A 20,629-nucleotide genomic window follows, 5' to 3' on the forward strand; every position below is an offset into this window, starting at 1 on the left:
AGTGGTTTTGAGAAGGTTTTGAAAGCTATCGAGAGCCTTGAATTAGTTCTTTCCTCGGGCACCTGGCTGGCACTGGGCAAGCAGAGACACCTTAAAGCAGCAGTCTTGACCCTGCTGTGTGTTAAATTAAAAAAAAAATCCTAACGAACAGGCTGCACCCCAGATCAGTGACATGGGCTGGGGTCCAGGCAGGGTTCTTTGTTCAAGCTCCCAGGGGAGTCCAGGAGGGTCCATGGGTGAGAGGTGGTCCCTTCAGGCAAGATGCTGGCTGGTCCTGGCAGCCTACAGTGGGTGGGGGTGACGGGTGGGGAGTGACCGGGTGGGGAGCTGCCCAGTCACAGAGCACTGAGACGCAAGGAGCCCTAAGTGGTATAAATGTGCTCACATTGTTTTCAAAATCTCTGCGGTTCTGGAGCGCTGCAAACATTTGTTCACATGTCATTGGATAAATGTTTCCAAGTGTCATGAAGAGTACATGGTCAAAATGTGATGCAGCAAACAGTAACATGTTGTAAATAACTGTCCTCTCCGTGACTCTCGGTGTAGAAAGGAATGCTGTCACCCAGCATGCATGGAGTGAATTCACATGCCACTTTGATCTGTTGATTTGTAAACCCCCCCCCCCCCCTTCTCTCTCTCTCTCTCTCTCTCTCTCACACACACACACACACACACACACACACACACTTTTTTAGTTTCCCTGCTTCTGCTGGAGCCCAGACAGGGTTCTGTGGGAGGTTTTGTTTGGGAGAAGGGATTTTTTTTTTTTTTTTTTTTTTTTTTTTACAAGTAAGAGTTTACGAGCCACAAGCCTTCCCTTGTAAGGTCTGTTTGAAAGTCGGTCGTTTTGCATGTTGGACCCGCGGGCTGGAGCACAGACGCCCCCGGGCGGGGCTTAGAGCTGAGCCCACGAGGACGTGAGCTGTGGCAGCTGCTCGCCAGCTGGATCCAGCGCAGACAGGTTTACACTGGGCAGCTGTGGTTCGGTTTGGGAGGGGGTGGGCTGCAGCCGTGAGTGGAGGCGGCTGGCCCAGGGATGGTGTCACTGTCAAGAGGCCACTGCAATGTCCTTGAGTTATCGCTGGCCTGTCCTCTGGATCCTGAGGCACAGAATGTCCCAGTCAGAGGGGCCTGATCCTGGGCTAGGCCCTGGGAGGCACACGTTATCATCCCCATCTCACAGATGAGGAAACTGAGACTCCAAGAGGTGAAGTAACGCGCCCAGGGGCACAGCTAGGAAGTGACAAAGTCAGCCTTTAGCTCACATGCCGGTCTGCTCCAAAGCCTTCTCAGAAACCATGTCATAGATGAGGAGACCAAGGCCTGAGGGCGCAGCGGCTTGTCCAGGTGACACAGCCCATTCATTCCAGTTTGGCAAAGCTGCGCCTGCACCTCGCTGCTCTCTCTGCCCACCCCCACTTCCTCAGCGACCGGGCTGAACCAGTGTCGTGCTGGCTGGGAATGAGACGTTAAGCCCACCATAGCGCCCCGTCCCCGAGGGTGCAAGGGAGGCCATGATGAGAACACGGGAAGGCAGGCAGGGGCCTCTGTGGGGGAGCATTTCCCGGCCAGAAGACGGGGGCTGGTGGGCGAATCAGAGCTGTGACCTAAGGGCAGCCTCACTCTCGTGTCACTGGTCTGCGCTCAACTCCCGCTGGTCAGTGTGTGGGCATCATTCAAGTTCACGTGCGTTCGGTTCGGAACTGCCACATCCCCATTCCCGGCGGGCAGAGGGAGTAAGGATTGCGGGCTCCTCCACGGGGTGTCCTGGAGGAGCGACTTTTGAGAATAAAGGGTGCAGCCCCAAAGAATGAAGTGTCCACCCCCCTCGCCAGCCCTCTAATCGAGAAAGAGGCATTTCATTTCAGCCAGATCACTGGGTTGCTTCTACTCCTTTCCATCCGAATTTGTGCCAAGGATTCAACTTTTCCTGCGCATCTTGTCAAAAACCTTATAAGCAGCCTTAGTGTAAATAGTTCTAAAATGCCACGTAAATGACAAGCAGAGGGACTGCATGACCTCCCCGAGGGTCAGCTGCTGAATCAGTAACAGCACCACGTCCTCGTGCGGTCCGATGCCCGCACATGCCAGTCAGGGACAGTGCTTTCCCGCGGAGGGTTTAATCATACATCGTACATACATACATTCCGAAAGCGCCAGGAAGCTGCTGATGGTACTGTCCTGCCACACAAACCCTCTGAGGATTGCTGCCTCCTTTGCATTTTGGTGGGAGACGTAAGTAAGTGAGCCTCTTGTGTGTGTGTGTGTGTGTCCCCGTAGGTGTCGTGACAGCACAGCGGCAGGTCGCCGTGCAGGAAGGCCCCCTGTACCGCACGGAGGGCTCCCACATCACCATCTGGTGCAACGTGAGCGGCTACCAGGGGTCTTCCGAGCAGAATTTCCAGTGGTCCATCTACCTGCCCTCGGCCCCGGAGCGCGAGGTCCAGATCGTCAGCACCGTGGACCCCTCCTTCCCTTACGCCATCTACACCCAGCGCGTGCGCAGTGGGAAGATCTACGTGGAGAGGATCCAGGGGAACTCGGCCCTGCTGCACATCACCGACCTCCAGGCCCGGGATGCCGGCGAGTACGAGTGCTTCACGCCCAGCACCGATGAGCGGTACTTCGGGAGCTACAGCGCCAAGATGAACCTCGTGGGTAAGGAGAGAGCTGTTGGGGTGTGGCCAGTGTCCTGCCCGCCTGCGTGTCACGGTCCGTTCTGGCTGCTGTAACAAAGCATTGTAGACGGAGCGGCTTAAACAGAAAGCATGTATTTCTCAGAGATGGGGAAACTGGGTGCCAGCCTCATGGGTTCCGGTGGGAGCCCTCTTGCAGGTTGCGGACTGCTGACTTCTCATTGTGTCCTCACATCCTGGGAAGGGAGCAAGGGAGCACGCTGAGGTCCCTTTAGAAGGGCACTAATCCTATTCATGGGGGCTCCACCCTCGTGTCCTGATCTCCCCCCACAGGCCTCCTCTCCAGATACCATCACGTGGGGGTTAGGTTTCAGCATGTCAATTCTGGGAGGACACACACAAGCATTAAATCCATCACATGGACTCACTTCTCTTGGACTGATGGTCCTTCCTTCCTTCCTTTTTTAAAACCCTCACCAAAGACATGCTTAGAGAGAGGAACAGGAGGAAAGAGTTAATCCAGAGTACAGCTTTATTTGACTTAAGAAAAATACACCTCCCCAGATATTTTAGAGGTCAACCAGTCACGTAAACAATAAAGCTTGTGTTCTTTGATAAGGCTGAAACGAAGTTAAAGATCTAAAGCAGATGTTAGGTATTTCTGAGAAGGTTGACTAGCCCTCTAGCTGGTGAAAGGGGATATGGAAACATGAGGCAAGGATGTCTGTGGTCCATGACCCGAAGACATGATGAAGGCGATGAAGCCTGTGATGTCAGCGGGAAGAGAAGTGAAACCTCGGAGTTGCGCTCTGGGATGCGGGGTCAGGAAGTGAGTGCAGCTGCAGGTCTTGCTTGGTCCCAGGCGTCTGGAGTCCTGGCCCCACGAGTGGGGCATGGGCACCACTGGCGGGTAAGCCCCCAGCGATAGAGGGACCTCGTGGGGAGGGTTAGCACTATCGAGGCTGTTCTGTTTTTCTGCCCAAGTCATCATTTCTTTCCTTTTTTCTTTTGCCTTCATAGTCTCTTCTCTGAACAGTTAACGGAATGATTTTTTAAGACATTAATCAAATCATGTCCCTGCCGTGCTTAAAATTCTCCAGTGGCGTCAGCCACATTTAGAATAAATTCTGCTCTTCACTGGGTTCTGCAAGGCCCTACGTGAGCCAGCTCTTGCCTCCCCACACCAAGTCATAATTCCCAGGCTTGCTTGTGACAATAACAACTGGAATTATTGATCCGTCCTATTGCACACACTGCCATCCGCCCGCTCCCTCCACCTCCAGCTTCCTTCAGCGACTTTTCCTTCCTGGCAAGTCTGCACCCCAGCAGGAGGCCTGGACCCCAACCCTGAGCAGTCACACACACTGGGTGTTCTCATCAGTCAGAGGTGGGGTGTTTAGTCCCCAGGGAAGAATTCTGACCGAGGGACCACAGGGCCACTTCACGGGCCCGAGTCACCCCCCTACGGTGGCTGCCTGCCAGTGTGGACCACTTGGCACCTCAATTACATGAAAATTGAACCTGTTAAAATCAAGGATGCTGCTGCTTTTTTTCTACCAAAAATAAATATTTTTTTAAATAATAGCCTTCCTAGAGCAATGCCTTGTTGAGGCCAGCTGGGGGGATGTGGGGCGGTGGCTGGAAGGGAGGAACTGAGGAAGTTGTATAGAGATAAAAACTCCCCGAGTTCCAGGAACAATTTCCGTTTGAACATCAGTCAGAAGCCAATTTTACGTATCTTGAAGAAGCAATACCAGAATGAACAATAAAATCTAATTTCCCCTAAAAGAACATGCTTTGTACACAGTATTTTCAGGGGGTTCGTTTAAAATCAAACACAACCCGCCTTTTGTCTGAGTGTTCTGAAAATCACCAAGCAGGTAAGAGTAATTGCCCAAAACTCGCAGTCCAGATCCAAACAGAAAACTCCCGTGTCTGTGCTGACTGGGTCATCCGTGGCCTCGCAGCGGTGGGAGCTTTGCTATTTGTTACCTGTCGCTGAGTCTGCTCCAAACCCTGGGGACCCTGTGACTGAGTGGTGTCCACACTGTCCTGTCCTCAACAGCCCTGCTCAGCTCCTGTGAACTCATGCCCGTGGCTTCAGTCTTCCTCTTTTTCTGCTGACTTCCATTTCCCCGGCATCATTATTATTATTATCATCATCACTATTATTATTAAAATATATTTTTATTGGTTTCAGAGAGGAAGGGAAAGGGAGAGATAGAAGCATCAGTGATGAGAGAGAATCATTGATTGGCTGCCTCCTACATGTCCCCACCTGGGGATCAAGCCTGAAACCTGGGCATGTGTCCTTGGCCGAACTTGAACCCAGGACCCTTCAGTTCGAAGGCTGACGTTCTGTCCACTGAGCCAAACCGGCTAGGGCTTTCCCAGCGTTATTGTCTTTTGCAAAGAACCCTGCTCTCTCAGGTTGTGCCCAAAGCAGGACAGCTTCCGTTCTCTGTCCCTGTGAACATCAGCTTCTGCGGCTTGATTGTGACCGTGCCCTGCGGATGCTCTGTGTTCCAGTGATCCCAGACTCCCTGCAGACCACAGCCGTGCCCCAGACGCTGCACAAGGTGGAGCAGGACCCCCTGGAGCTCACGTGCGAGGTGGCCACCGAGACGGTCCAGCACAGCCACGTGTCCGTGGCCTGGCTCCGGCAGAGAGGCAGCGAAAGGCCTGTGGAGGTCATTGCCCTGAGCCGAGACTTCGTGCTCCACTCCAGCAGCGAGTACGCCCAGCGGCAGAGCCTGGGGGAGGTGCGGCTGGACAAGCTGGGGAGCAGCACCTTCCGCCTCACCGTCTTCCACCTGCAGCCGTCCGACCAGGGCGAGTTCTACTGCGAGGCCGCCGAGTGGATCCAGGATCCCGACGGCTTGTGGTACGCCATGACCCGGAAGCGCTCCCAGGGCACCGTGGTCACCGTCCAGCCCACAGGTCAGCCTCTCTTGTCCCCGTTCGCCCGGTGGGGAGGGCTGTCGGACATGGGGAGGGTGCACGGACCCCTTCTTCAGGGACACGGGGAAGTGCACGAGGTTTCCGTGGGAAGTTAGAGATGGTCCCGCCTGGGGACCAGAGGAAGCTGAGGGATGGATGCATGGGGCCCAGGACTGGGTTCCATTAGCCACGTGCCTGCTCCTTTTGGTGGCCTTGCCTGCTTCGGGTACCAAGCCTGTTTCTTTCTAGAGGCCATTTGAGATTGGGAGCCTTCCATCATAGGTACGAAATCCCGAGCTAGAGAAATTTTGGCATACTGACCCACCTGACAGTGCGGATTCCTGAGCCAGGATCCGGGTGGGCCTGGGAGCTGGGTTTCCATCATCCTTCCCAAGTGATTTTTCCATGGCCTGCTTCCTACAGTTTGTATTTTTTCAATCCTCACTTGAGGGTGTTTTCCCATTGGTTTTCAGAGAGAGGGTGGGAGGAAGGTGGGAAGACACAGAGAGGAAGAGAGAAACATTGATATGAGAGAGACACACCAATTGGTTACCTCCCACACACGCCAATGCCCTTGACCAGAGTCAAACCCCTGACCTTTCAGTCTGACACTGTCCTCTGAGCCAAACATTTGAGGACTCCATGGTCGGTTTTGTCAAGCACAGCGCTAGAGCTAGAGGTCATAGAGCAGAGGGATTCCCTGGCAGCGGGTGGATGTGAGGGCTTTTATGAGAAGTGTTGGGCTCCTGTAGAGATGGCACCTTGTCGGTAGGACCCAGAACATTTGCAGCTTCTGGATCTTCCAGTACCAAGCAATCTCCAGACGGTGCCTTATTTCCTGTTCATCTTTTCCTTCCTGGATGGTTTTAATATCAGCTTCAAAAGTCTGGACCAAATTTGGAGTCCTTTATTTTATTTATTTATTTATTTTTTTAAAAAATATATTTTATTGATTTTTTACAGAGAGGAGGAGAGAGGGATAGAGAGCTAGAAACATCGATGAGAGAGAAACATCGACCAGCTGCCTCTTGCACACCCCCTACCGGGGATTTGCCCGCAACCAATGTACATGCCCTTGACTGGAATCGAACCTGGGACCTTTCAGTCCACAGACCGACGCTCTACCACTGAGCCAAACCGGTTTCAGCGAAATTTGGAGTCCTTTAAATAATGCTTTTAAATTGGGTTGCACCAGCTAATCTACTTTATTTTTAATCTTACCAGTTTGGAATTAGGAGGTTTTTTTTTTTAAATTTGCCCAGCACGTATCTCCAGACTACACCAGCCCGGGGAAAACTCGATGACATGAATGTTGATGGCTTCACCCTGGGCCCCTGTGCTGCTCAGGCTCAGTGGTTGCCGCCCCCAGTGAGTCCCTGCAGCACTGAAGGGGTGGTGGTAGCGCCGGGGATTCAAAGATCATTCACACTGGGCCCCTGCGTGCAGGGAGCCGGCCAGTGTGAAAGCCAGCAGCTGAGAGCAGGCTGCTAAGTGCCGGGATCGGGCAGAGAATGCTCTGGGGATGCAGTGAATGTGAAGTGTGTCTACACCAGTGGTCGGCAAACTCATTAGTCCACAGAGCCAAATATCAACAGTACGACGATGGAAGCTTCTTTTGAGAGCCAAATTTTTAAATCTAAACTTCTTCTAACGGCACTTTTTCAAAATAGACTCACCCAGGCCGTGGTATTTTGTGGAAGAGCCACACTCAAGGGGCCAAAGAGCCGCATGTGACGACAGGAAAGGGAAAGTAGCCTGCAGCCCCACCTGCTGGAGGAGGAGGGACTGGGTGCTGGCTACAGCGACAGTCTTCCCTACCCCAGGCTCTTTGGTCCTGCTTTCTAGAACAGAGTGTTTTCTCCAGCACCTGACTCCTTTGTCTTACCCCATCCCGGCCACGGGTGCCTATGAGAGAGGAGAACTGTCCCATGGAAGTGACAGTCACCACACACCAGTGCTCGGGTGCTGGGACCCCCTAGTGGTGACGAGCTCTTCTTTGATCACGTGACCCCCATGCCGGATCAGACGCCCAGCTCTTCGAAGGGGGCTTGGGTTCGTTGGCCACTTCAGAGGTGTTCCGGCTTTTGGTGTAAATAGGTACTTTTGGCGACACCTTCCTAAAGATTTGACAGGTGGTGACGAGTGAAAAGCCATTCGTTTTCATTTTTCCTGCGCAGTTTTGTGTCTTATTTCCAGTATTCACATGGGGGTGAAGACTATTTCAGATTATTAATATTTGAGTTTATTGGGGTTGGGGATTCAGCACCTAGGCCACTGTATGACTTTGTCTCACAAGCCCCAGTGGGTCCCACTACATCTGTGGCTAGTGGAGCTCTGGGCTAGAGGTCAGGGCTACACCTTGGTGCTCTGCCAGGGCGGTGACATTCAGAATTCCTTCCTGACTTTTTTTTTTTTTTTTTAATATATTTTATTGATTTTTTACAGAGAGGAAGAGAGAGGGATAGAGAGTTGGAAACATCAATGAGAGAGAATCATTGATCAGCTGCCTTCTGCACACCTCCTACTGGGGATGTGCCCGCAACCAAGGTATATGCCCTTGACCAGAATCGAACCTGGGGCCCTTGAGTCCACAGGCCGAAGCTCTATCCACTGAGCCAAACTGGTTTCGGCTCCTTCCTGACTTTGAGGGGGTCAAATCCAGGGCAGTATAAGCTATAGACAGCCTCTTGGTCTCGTCTCGACTGGGATAACAGGCCTCAGACCTCTGGGTCTGGCTTCGTTGAGTCTCGTATCCTGGGTGCGGCGGTGCCTTCCCTGGGGGGAGCCCGGGAGGAGGGCCTGGTGGTGGGACTGTGCCGTGCGTCCGGGTGGCCGGGCCCCCACTCACCCGGACGCTCCGTGTGCGGTTGCTTCCTCAGACAAAGAGTTCACGGTGCGGCTGGAGACGGAGAAGCGCCTGTACACCACGGGCGAGCCGGCCGAGTTCCGCTGCATCCTGGAGGCGCAGAACATCCCCGACCGCTACTTCGCCGTCTCCTGGGCCTTCAACAGCTCGCTCCTCGCCAGCATGGGCCCGAACGCCGTGCCCGTCCTCAACAGCGAGTTCGCCCACCGGGAGGCCCGGGGGCAGCTCAAGGTGGCCAAGGAGGGCGACGGCGTCTTTGTGCTGAAGATCTTCCACCTCCGCCAGGACGACAGCGGCAAGTACAACTGCCGCGTGACCGAGCGCGAGAAGACCGTCACCGGGGAGTTCATCGACAAGGACAGCAAGCGCCCCAAGAACATCCCCATCATCGTCCTCCCCATCAGTAAGTGGAGAGGCGCCTGCTTCCTCCCCCTCCTCCCGCCGGTCTGGTCCAGTAGCTGCGTCACTGAGAGGTCAGGGGAGAGGACAGTGCTGGAGCGGAGGGGAGGAGGGACGGGTGGGACTCTAGGGTTCGAGCTGACAGGGAAGGCCAGTTGACTGCCCCGCTTCTCTAGTCCCCTGCCCACTTGGCACCCCCCCAGGTAGGCGAGCTCAGGGCTGTGTTTGCACCTGGAGGGGGCTTCGCAGACCCCAGGAGAGCAGCTTAGCTGGGAGGGACACCAGGAATTCAGGACAGCTGTGTGCTCCCACTGGGAATTAGGTCCCGGGAAAGTGGGGAGATGCCTGCCTGACATCTTCCTTCCGATGATGGAAGGAAGGATTTCAAATCAGGAAGCTCCTTGTGAAGAAGGACTTGCCCTCCGGGTTTTGGGGTGGAGAGATTGGCATGTCCCTCGTTTTCCCTTCCCTGTGGAAACTGTGGTTTTTGAAAGTCAGTGCCTGGGACCTCTCACATCTTCCCGGGCGTGGACTTTTAAAGCTGACGTCCAAGGCCGCTCAGGCGGACTCCCTGCCCCCCCCCCCCCCCCCACCCCCGGGCGCTGGCACTGTCTGGGTGGGTCACCGTCGTGGCTGCCTACCTGTGTTTGCCTGTGTTCAGTCATCCATAGTCTCAGGATGTCCTCATTAATACCTCATTTCTCTCATGGGTCTGTTTTTAGTAAAAAGAGAATGAAAAAACTTAGAATGCTCTGAGTCTAAACAAGATGGGGACATTTTTAAAACTAACCGTTAACCCTTTCTCAGCTGTTCAGACTGTTCTTCCTCTCACCCTTACCCGGCTTCCTTTTCATTTTTACTACGTTTTTAATATAGCTCTCTTCAAGTCTGAAGGAAAAAGACCGCACAAGCGTCTTCCCACTCTTTCTCCTTTTCTCACCAACAGGATTACTCTCTCTTCATGCCTATTTAAAAAAAAACACAAAAAACACATGTGTGCACACACCTAATTACCTTGAAATTCTTTTGTTACTAGACTTCCCCAGCCCACCCCCGCAGTGCCTCGCATGGTGCTTTGCATAGGGTAGGTGCTTGCGGAGTATCTGTAGGATTGAGACTGTGGAATCGAATGCCCACTTTCTCTCTCTCCTGTTTTCCTGTCGGTTAGTGTCTGCCTTAACCGTGCACGGACTCTCTGCTTTTAAATCTGCAACTAATTCCTTATTGTGTCGTAAGGATCCAGTGAAGGGCAGCCACGCTGTGTGCTTCCTCTATCTTTTGTGCTAAGAGATTTCCCCCCCACCCCTTCCGAGAACGTGTTTGATGATCTGTGGCCTGCTGTATTGCTTTTCCAGCAGATGACTGGGTAGTTAAAGTCCCCCAGAACCACCAGATCCTGCCCCAAGGCCACTTGGGTAAGTCTACCAAAGCAAACGATCACGTCGGTAATGATGGTAATACCTTGGACTCTAATGGCGCTTTTCCTCCCAAGAGCCTCAACGTGCTTCTGCATCTGTCATCTTCCCCATGTTCCCCTCCTTCAAGTCCCCGTAGAGGCCCATATCGTGTCCGTTCTATGAAGAAAGAAGCCGGAGCACCAGCCAGAGCCGTGGCTGAGCCGGTTCCATCAGAGGTTGAGCTTGCGCTGCAGGAGAACTCTCTGCTTCTAACCCCATGTCCACTGCTCTGCGCTTAGCCTGTGCCACACCACCAACCTCCTGGTTTGAAAGTTCATTTGACAACATGCCCTCAGGTTCTCATTAATCCTGTCCAGGTTGGCATTCGGTCCATAGTGTTTTAATCGTCGGCTGCCTTTTCTCGGGCCCAAGAACCCCGGTGAATAGTCTCATGGGCAGCGTCCGCATTTGCCTTTGCGTGGGCTGCCGGGATGGTGTGTTTTCACAGCCCCACGTGCTAAGTGTGCGGTTTTCCAGGCTTGCTAGAATGACAACGCACCCCCAGCAGCCCTCACAATACAAGCCAGGCTTCCGTGAGAGTCCATGGGGGTGACAGGAGGAGGTGAGGGTGACACCCCGCAAGCCGTTCTTCCGATGGAGGCCCGCAAAGGGATTTCCCCCCGGGACGCTGACGTTGCCTCACTCGGAATGGATAGCCCTGGGGATGAGTCTTTAATCCGAAGAGGAATCTGGTTGCTATTAATGACGAGATGAAAAACAGCCACCCCATCCAACACTCTTCAGTGTCGTGACCCTGAGAAGTAGGAACTGTTAGTATCTCTTATGTACTTGAGATTTCAAAGCTTGGGTGGGGTTAGGTAAGGACCCAAGATTGCAGAATGAGGCCCAGGCATCCCGCCTCCAAACCCTTGCTTTTAGCCACCAGTGCTGTGGATGCGGGCTCATCGGAGGCTTACCATCGCCCCGAATCTCTCGGGGAGGTTGCCCTCCCGGGAGCATTCCTGTTCCCCTTATGCAGACCTGTTTTCCTTTTATTTATTTTTCATGTAAAACAAGCCGACCCAGACTGAGAAGCAGGTACACTCACCTTAACCAGAGTACACGCAGGGGTTCTGCGCTCACCTTCGCCTCTTTCTGCCTGTGGGGGAATCTAGGGGGAAAGGCCTGATTCAGACGCATGGTCCTGGGTACGGGGGTGTCCCCTCGGTGACTGGGTGTGCCTCTCAATCGGGGACTTGATTGCATCGATTGATTTAAAATGGCTGTGTCTGTTTCACGTGGGCAGTGCCCAGAAAATTGGAACCAAATTAGTTACGGTATTTTGTGTTCTTTTACACTTACTATGGCTTTTTGAAGTCAATATAGGGAACTGTACAAAATAATATACTCATGATTCAGATAGATTAGAATATCCATGATGTTTACAAAAAAACAAAGAGTTATTGGGGATAGTAAAATCAACCCTGATCACGGAGACCAGTTTTTGAAAACCTAGTATGTTTTAGGCGATTTATATACATGGTCTCATTTACTTTTTAATCTTTAAAAAACTGTACGAGATAAATAACACTCTCCCTGTCTAGTTGAATTTAAATAGTTTGGTTGAGTTCATATAGCAAAGCAGTGAAGGGAGTGGACTCCTTATCCCAAACTTTTCTAAAAATAAGTTTTTAGTGTTTTTAGAGAGGAAGGGAGAGGGAAGGAGAGAGAAACATCAATGATGAGAGAGATTCATTGATCGGTGGCCTCCTGCACACCCTTACTGGGGATCAACCCCCCAACCCAGGCATATGACCTGATTGGGAATCGAATTGTGATCTTCCTGGTTGATAGGTCGATGCTCAACCACTGAGCCACATTGTCTGGGCCTTTTCCCACACTTTGATTGGCAGAATGTTTCACAGCGAGGATCAGTGAAACCCCAGGGCTGAGTGTGGACAGACAGGACGGCGAGCCTGTGACTTAGGTCTCCTCCTCGGTGTTAATGCAAGTGTGGAAGCTCGCTCCCCGCACACTAGACCATCTGTGCCCAGGAGTACCTGCAGCCACGCACACGTCACTCCAGATACTTCCTGTCATTTTTTTTACTCCCTAATATGGTCCCGAAGGCCTCAGATGGCACGTTACCAATGCCAGCCTCTATTTGACTGCCACAGCACCAAGGGGTGGGAGTAGAATTTTCAAGGAATTCAACCTAATAGAAATCCAAATCGAAAAGCCTTGAACCCCAGCTGAACAAATAACCCGATACATTGCTTTATGCCCTAGGCCTAATGGCATTGGTTGTATTTTTTTAATTGATTTTTAGAGAGAGAGGATAAGAAGAGGGGTAGAGAAACAGAAACATTGGTGAGCTGGCTGCCTCCTGCACACACCCCTACTGGGGATCGAGCCCACAACCCACGCATGTGTCCTGGCCGGGAATCAAACCAACAACTTCTTGGTTCCCGGATTGACACTCAACCACTGAGCCACACCGGCCGGGTGGTTGTATTCCTTAGGTTCTGATCCAGCCCCAGGTCTAAGACCCTCCTTACCCTGGTCCTCTGCACACGGCTCAGGGCCTCCTCGGTGATCAGGCCCAAATCCCAGGAGCAATGCCCGGCACCAGCCAGGGCCCCCCCAGCCAGGGCCAGGGCTCTCAGCCTGCAGAGGGGGTGACGCTGCACCCATCCTCCTTTCTCCTCTACGGGGAGGGCGCGGCGGAGACCCGACCCCCAGCTGCGCTCTCCCCCTGTCCCCAGAGAGCAGCTTCTCCGTGGAGGTGGCCGGCAACGCCAGCGTGGTCCTCGAGGGCGAGCACCTGCGCTTCTCCTGCAGCGTCCGCACGGCGGGCAGGCCCCAGGGCCGCTTCTCCGTCATCTGGCAGCTCGTGGACAGGCTCAATCGCCGCAGCAACGTCATGTGGCTGGACCGGGACGGCACCGTGCAGCCGGGCGCGTCCTACTGGGAGCGCAGCAGCTTCGGGGGCGTGCAGATGGAGCAGGTGCAGCCCGGCTCCTTCAGCCTGGCCATCTTCCACAGCAGGAAGGAGGACGAGGGCCAGTACGAGTGCCACGTGACCGAGTGGGTGCGGGCCGTGGACGGCGAGTGGCAGGTCGTGGGAGAGCGCTGGGCCAGCACCCCCGTCGCCATCACGGCTCTCGGTGAGTGACTGTCCCCGAGGCTTTCTGCAGGGCCGCTGGGGGGACTGCCCCCGGGTCAGGAACCCGACCCCTGACCCTGACCCCTATCGGTCGGTCCTGCCAGGGCAGAGGGCACGCCCAAAGGGTTTAATGGAAGGAACGCGCTACGGAAACGTGGGCAGGGCTGAAGGTTCCAGCGATGCATGGCGGGGCCCTGGGGCCGGTGACTGGAACCACTCGTGGGTCTGGGTAGCGGGAGTGAGGCTGTGAGAATGCTGGCCAGAGCACCGAGGCCACTCAGCAGGACGTGGCGGCCCGGGGAGAGGACATGCCACCTTCAGCGCTGGCTGAAGAGCAGGCGCACAGCCAGGAAGCTGCCCTTCTGCCCCCCGGCTCTCCCCCACCTTACCTGCTGCCCAGTGCCCAGCCCTCCTGAGAGGCTCAGAGCAGGGCAGACACGGGCAGGGAGCCACCTTGATTCCCTGAGTGGACAGACAGGATGGCGGGGTCTCTTCCTGGCCGTGCTGTGCTCCGAGCTGAGTCTGAGCACCTGGCCGGGAGGCAGACACTTCCGTTTTACCAGGAGACGGAGTGAGACTGTAACTGATTTGCTCAGGGCTGTAAGCTTTTCAACACCAGACCCAACTACCTGAACCTAGCAAACCAGCCATCTATCTCAATTTTTCCCCAAAGCCTGTGCTTTGGTATTCTCTCCGAGGCCCCTCCTTAAGAAAGCGATGTCCTCATTAGCATGAAATTAAAAGATACCTTGAGGTTTGCTAAAAACCAGAGAAGATTAGAGGGACTCCTTATGGGGCCCTTAAAGAGGCTTCCGTCAACACGCATCTGCCCAATATGTGAACACGCGTCTGCCTAATGCAATCCGTGTGGTGCTTGTAAAGGGCGGGCGTCTGCTGCTTTGCTGGGAAGGTAGCTTGTCCTGTTCGGGTCTGCTGTTACCAGGAGACCCTGTGGACACTTGTCCTGGAGACTTGGTCCCACTCCCTGAGGCCGTGCTGTCCCCCCTGTCCTCCGGGCGGGGCTGCTGGTGCTCCTGCATACACTGCGGTAAAGAGCAGCCTGAGCGGGTCTGCTCCCCCAGAGTCCTCCATTCCCATGCCACCCCCATTCTGATCCCCAGGTTAGAATGCCGTTGACTCTCTAAAAGCTTAATCTCAGAGATCGACCTGTTTCCTGCAGTCCCCACACAGTCCAATTTCTGTCTCCAGGAGCTTCATCCAGAGGTTGAGTTTTCTGATGAGCTCAGTCCCATGCCTATGTTCATCGCCGTGGTCACCTGTGGACACAGAACCCATGAGGAAAGCTCCAGGCACCCAACAGCGGTAGCTTTTCCTGTCCTGTGAGCTTAGGAATACCAAGGAGTAGGGCTGGTCCGTTGGGATTGTTCCTCTGGAAGTCATTTTATGGTTCCAGGTTGTCTCCGATTCTAACGCTTCCTAGCTCTGTGGCCTTGAGCAAGTGACTTAACTCCTCGCTGCCTCTACTTCCCTATCTGTAAAATGGGTCCATGCAAGGATTAACACGTGTCTGGTGGTTCCCACAGCCAGGGGTCACCAAGAGGCTCTAACCTGGGACCCCTGGAGCCTGGCTCTGCTCGCCTGCTCGCCACACCTGGGGCGCTTCTGCCCAAAGCCATAATCAGAGTGGCCCAAGGGTGGGCACAGGGAGAACAGGAAGGCTCCCTGGAGTAAGGTCACCTGTTCAGCCTAAACTAAATGACAGCACACGAATTTGCATGGGGCGATGTGGCCACATGGCAGGTGACGAAGGAAATAGCTGTGGGGCTTTTTTTCTCCTGCGTTTGCATGGAATCCCAGGATTTTTAGGAATGGGGGTGATGGATCCATGTAGGTCCTCCAGCTTCTGAGCCCGAATGGCCATGAAGAGGCCATTGCAAGGTCAGCGGGATTGGTAATGCTGCTCAAGGCGGCTGCCCGATCTCTCCCTCTCTGTGGTCTTATGAGCTGTGGGCCTGTGCCTCCACGTGATAGCTAACGGGATCCTGGCCTGGGCATCAGAGCAGGCCCGAGAGCCTTTGCTCTGCCCCGTGGGAACCACCAGACACATGTTAAATCTCTGCATGGACCCATTTTACAGATAGGGAAGTAGAGGCAGAGAGGAGTTAAGTCACTTGCTCAATGCCACAGAGCTTTTGCCAAGACCCCCGTCGCCGCGTCACACCCCCTGAGACAACCCGTGACCCTGGCTCGCGCCTGTCTGTTCCCTCTCCAGAAACGGGCTTCGCGGTCACCGCCATCTCCCGCACGCCGGGGGTCACCTACAGCGACTCCTTCGACCTGCAGTGCATCATCAAACCCCACTACCGGGCCCGCGTCCCCGTGGCCGTGACCTGGCGGTTCCAGCCGGTGGGCACCGCTGAGTTCCACGACCTGGTGACCTTCACCCGGGACGGAGGGGTGCAGTGGGGGGACAGGTCCTCCAGCTTCCGCACCCGCACGGCCATCGAGAAGGTGGAGTCCAGCAACAACGTCCGCCTGAGCATCAGCCGCGCCAGCGACACGGAGGCGGGCAAGTACCAGTGCGTGGCGGAGCTGTGGCGGCAGAACTACAACAACTCCTGGACGCGGCTGGCCGAGCGGACCTCCAACCTGCTGGAGATCAGGGTGCTGCAGCCAGGTAGGGGCTCCCCGCGCTGGCGCCGGGCGAGACGCAGGAGGGGACAGAGGCCCGCCCTCCGTGTGGCCGCTTTCACTTCCCGACCTGTGATGTTGAGAAATTTCAAATCCATGGGAAGGTGAAAGGATGAATCTCCCTTTCTTGGCCCGTTGTTACCGTCTTTAACCGTATTTGTTCCCTCCCTCGGTGGGTATTTTGTTGTTGCACCACTGGGAGGGTAAGTTGGTGTCATCAGGGCACTTCCTCCTCAGTACTTGAGTGTGAACCTCCAAGAACAAGGACACGTGATGACAGGACGTCACTGACCTTTTCCCGGCTCCTAACCAGGTCCAGCCGGGGACCACACAGCGCTTTTATTTATTTATTTATTATTATTATTATTTTTTTAAATTTTTAAAAAATATATTTTATTGATTTTTCACAGAGAGGAAGAGAGAGGGATAGAGAGTTAGAAACATCGATGAGAGAGAATCATCGATCAGTTGCCTCTTGCACACCCCCTGCTGGGGATGCACCCGCAACCAAGGTACATGCCCTTGCCTGGAATCGAACCCGGAACCTTTCAGTCTGCAGGCCGACGCTCTATCCATTGAGCCAAACCGGTCCCGGCCACACAGCGCTTTTAGTTGTCATGTCCCTTTACGTCCCTTCACTCTGGAGCGGTGCCCCGGCCGGACACCCGTGGGCTGAGACACTGGCGTCTGTGAAAGGGTCCAGGCTGTTTTGCTGGAAGCCCTGTCTCAATGTCATCTCCCGTATCCTGGCCACAGTGGTGTGAACACGGTACATGGCCCCCTGTTTGCAGACCAGGGACCCCGCGTGGGGTGGGAAGGGGGCCTTCCTGAGCATCTGCTCTGCGCTGGGCGCTGAGGCTGGTTATTTTACCAGATTTCCCGGCCACCCCGGGAAAGGTGGCCCAGCACAGGGCCGCCTCGCCGGTGGGGGGTGGAGCCAGGATTTGCACCCTGGGCTGCCCTTCTGCTGCTGGTGTCCTGACCCCAGGCCAGTCTGCCTCGGCTGAGTTTGAGCTTCGTTCTTCCGTGGGGCTGAATCTCCCAGGGGGTGGTGAGGCTGCCTAGTCAGGGGGCGGGTCCTGTGAATGCTCTCACCTTCATCCGGCCCATCCCCTAGCATGGGAGTGGGTAAGTGCATGCCTCTCCCATGGTTTCCTCGGCCTCTGTCCGCTCTGCCGCTGGGTTGGAAGCTGGGTGAGGGAGGGGTCCAGGCCGTGGTCCCGCTTTCCTCGGAGTCGGGCCCTGAACGGGTGGGCACGGGCACCCGCCCAGGCGGCAGACCGTAGGGGTGGATGGCGGGCGACTTTGCAAAGGCTTTTTTCTGGCTTTCTGACCCTCCCACTTTGCGAAGACGGTTTGAACATCTTGCAAAAAGGATTTTTTTTTTCCACTCACGGCCACGGTCCGTGTCCAGCCCGGTCTGCTGGGCCGCTTCAGATGGTCACGGTGTTGTTTTCAGCAATGCGGGGTTACAGGGGGCAATGTCTGAGTTTACCCTTCACCTCTCCTAACCCATAAAGAGTCTTGCGTGTCCCCGAGCTTGGAACAAATGAGTCGCATAAACAAAGGGGCCAGTCCTTGGCCAATTAGAGCCGAGTCCTGGACGACAAGATGCTGGGGGAAGAGACTGTTGTGCTTAAGTGGGTTTTCAGGTTAATGGAGGGCGAAGCAGGGACCCATTTCCTGTGAGCCCGCGTGCGGGAAGTGCTCAGGGACGTGCGCCTGCCTTCCTGAGTGACTTGGAGACAGTAATTGCCTCTCGTGTGGTCCCCTGGCCCCGGGGCGGGCATGGGAGCTGCAGGGAGGGCACATGGTTCTGCTGCCCTCAAAGGCAGGGGACCCCAAGACTTTGCCTAACGCTGCCTTTTTGCATAAATCCCTAATATCATCTTCTTTCTGTTGCTCCTGGGAATCTGAGGCTGGAGCTCATGAGGGAAGAATAAAGAATTAACTTATCGAAAGTTCATGTTGTTCCGATTGTGATCAATTGACGGTGTTACTAAAGGAGATAAGGGCCAACAGTGGGCGCCAGGCTGTGAGCTCAGGCCTTCTGTTTTCATTCCACCCGTCAGTGAAAGGTGGAGATATTTGCTTCTCCACGATGGTGTCTCCATGAGGAAACCGAGACGCCAGGTGTGAGGCGCTTCGAGGGAGGCAGGCCAGCCTGGTACGCGGGAGCCTGGCATTGGATCTGAGCTTGGAGCCCGGGTCTCAGTGCCCAGACACCTCCACTTTCCATGGTCCCGCTTCAGTGCCTCCTGGTGGAGGAAGCGGCTGGAGGCAGCAGATCTGCTCCGAGGACTGTCTGTGTTGGTTGAGTCGTTGGTGTTCTCGCTGTAAAGGGTGCAGTGTCACCGTGCTGGGCCGTGTGTGGTGGGGCCCGTGCCCAGAGTGCCCAGTCATGCCTCTCGGGGCCCTGGGGAGGCTGCAGGGGGCGGGTTGGCGTCCGGTCCGCACACTCCCCGGAGTGGCTGAGGCACCAGGAGAGCGCCTCCCTTAAGTGTTACTGCCTCCCCTTTATGAAATATTGATGCATTTAGCACTTACTATGTTCCAGGGAGCCTCGTGTTTGTGTTTGCTCTCTCCCTCCTCTCCCCCTACACTCTGCTTGGTCCTGGAGCTTTTATGTGGGGGACACAGGAATGGAAAAGTACCAGAGGCTGACCGCACCCAAGACGGTGTTGGACGCGTGGTGTCTATAACCTCCGTTCATCTTCACTGCACCCCGGGAGGAAGGCGCTGATTTTCCGTTTATTTATTTTTTAATATATTTTTTCTTCTTCTTGATTTCAGAGAGGAATGGGGGCAGGGGAGAGAATCATTGATCGGCTGCCTCCTGCATGCCCCGCACTGGGGGTCAAGCCTGCAACCTGGGCATGCGCCCTGACAAGGAATCGAACTGTGACCTCCTGGTTCATAGGTCAACACTCAACCACTGAGCCACGCTGGCCAGGGCTGTTGCTTTCCCATGTATGGAGGGAGTAACAGGCTCGGGGAGGCTTGCTGACGTCCAGTAAACAGTGGGAAGGTGGAACTGGAATGCAGGTGTGCCTGAGTAAGAAGCAATTGGTGATAAAAGGGGACTTTGACCTTTTTAAAGGCTCTGTCATCAGAACTTACTCCTCTGTATCCTGTAATAGAGGATTGTGGTATTTTCTAGCCAGGTTTTTTTTAGTCTTCTCAGGAACCTTCTTGGGTACCATGTACTTCAGTTTCTATTCTGTCTGGTTTACCACCCTGATTTTTTTTTTTTTTTTTTTTTATCTCACAAACATTTAAATTTGTCTTTTTAAGTTGGGGTCACAGGGTACCCCTAGAGGTTCCTTGAGGCACAGCTTGCCAATGGTGTCGGTGTAGGAGTTTAATTTGTGCCTCCTCCATCTCCTCTGCTTCTTCTAATTTCTCTAAGACCTGGGGAGCTCAAAGCCCATGCTGGCGTCTCTTTGTTCTGCTCTCCCCCCTCAAAACATGGATCCTTATCCCTAGTCCAGTGTCTTCAGTGTCTTCCATAGGAAGGTCCCCCGCTGCCTGCCCACCCCTCTCTTTTCAGAATATTTGGCTGCATATTCTCATTCCAAAAGAATCAAATAGAAACCAAGGGACCGTTAGCTCACTGGTCCATTTACCCACCTTCTTCTGCCGACATCATCCGCTCCCACGAAGGCTCCCTGTGGTCTGTGCCCAGGCCAGCCCTGGCCAGAGCCACCTGCTGAGCTGGTCACATCTCAGGGACCTGATTCACCACAATGTCTGGCTGGCTGGCACCCCCATCCGTTTGTTGTGGGTCTGTTATTCACCATTCTGCACGCGTGCTTCTGATCCGAAATGCACACCGCCCAGGAAATCTTCCAGGAATGCCACGCTCCTGGTCTGTCGTGGGTTTTGCTCAGCCTCACTCCCATAGACGGCAGAGCGTGACCCCCACGGGGCATTTAAAGGCAGGACTTGAAGCCGGTTCAACATATTCGATTCTTAGCTCTTAGTCAATTCTGCTCTCTTTTAATTCTGAAGCATTGCTTTGCTTCCTTCTGCATTTCTTTAGCATCAGCCTCCTCCCCCCACCCCCCCACCCCCGATTGTACATCCCTAAATACAGAAGCAATAAGGGAAATGTCAGCATTCATTTTCCAAATGTTTACGACCGTGCCTGAGTCTGGCTATTAAGTACTGCACATTAAAATCGACACGGCAATAACCAGGCCTCCCGGAGCTCAGCCTCCGGTCTGGAAGGCCCACTTGTCAGGGCGCATTCTGCTGGGATTTCACTGATGGGCGGTCAGGATGAATATTTAATACCTTCGGGATGCTGCCAAGTCTGTTTTCTGCGTTTCTTCCTGCTGACCCAGCAGACTGGGAGCGCTGGGGGCTTTTTCTTCGACGTCTGTGAGCCCAGGGCACGTGACAGTGGCTCTGCTTGTCACACAGTCTGGTAGGCGGCAGGCTGCCTCATCCCTCAGAGGGATTAGCCCCTGCTTTATTTCGGGAGAACCTGCGGTTCTCCTACCCCGTGTGCATGTGTGCATGAGCCTGCTGGGTGCTCAGAGGTGGAGTGAGCACGAGGGCGAGAGCCCTG

General features: G+C 54.4%; 1 protein-coding gene across 5 annotated transcripts in view; it reads left to right on the top strand.

Annotated features, from left to right (window-relative positions):
* Nucleotides 1–20,629, top strand: part of IGSF3 (immunoglobulin superfamily member 3) — an 81,708-nt gene that overhangs the window by 42,349 nt on the left and 18,730 nt on the right. For 3 of the 5 annotated variants that reach the window (XM_084866381.1, XM_084866383.1, XM_084866382.1), the window contains exons 3-8: nucleotides 2,281–2,658; nucleotides 5,166–5,576; nucleotides 8,456–8,845; nucleotides 10,197–10,256; nucleotides 13,004–13,405; nucleotides 15,638–16,042. In XM_084866381.1, the coding sequence (XP_084722507.1) occupies nucleotides 2,281–2,658; nucleotides 5,166–5,576; nucleotides 8,456–8,845; nucleotides 10,197–10,256; nucleotides 13,004–13,405; nucleotides 15,638–16,042 (2,046 nt within the window). The remainder of the gene's footprint in view (nucleotides 1–2,280; nucleotides 2,659–5,165; nucleotides 5,577–8,455; nucleotides 8,846–10,196; nucleotides 10,257–13,003; nucleotides 13,406–15,637; nucleotides 16,043–20,629) is intronic. The other 2 variants (XM_084866384.1, XM_084866385.1) reach the window with 2 other exon arrangements.

This window comes from Pipistrellus hanaki, assembly GCF_964339955.1.
Source record: "Pipistrellus hanaki genome assembly, chromosome: 18".
In the NCBI taxonomy this organism is placed as follows: Eukaryota; Metazoa; Chordata; class Mammalia; order Chiroptera; family Vespertilionidae; genus Pipistrellus; species Pipistrellus hanaki.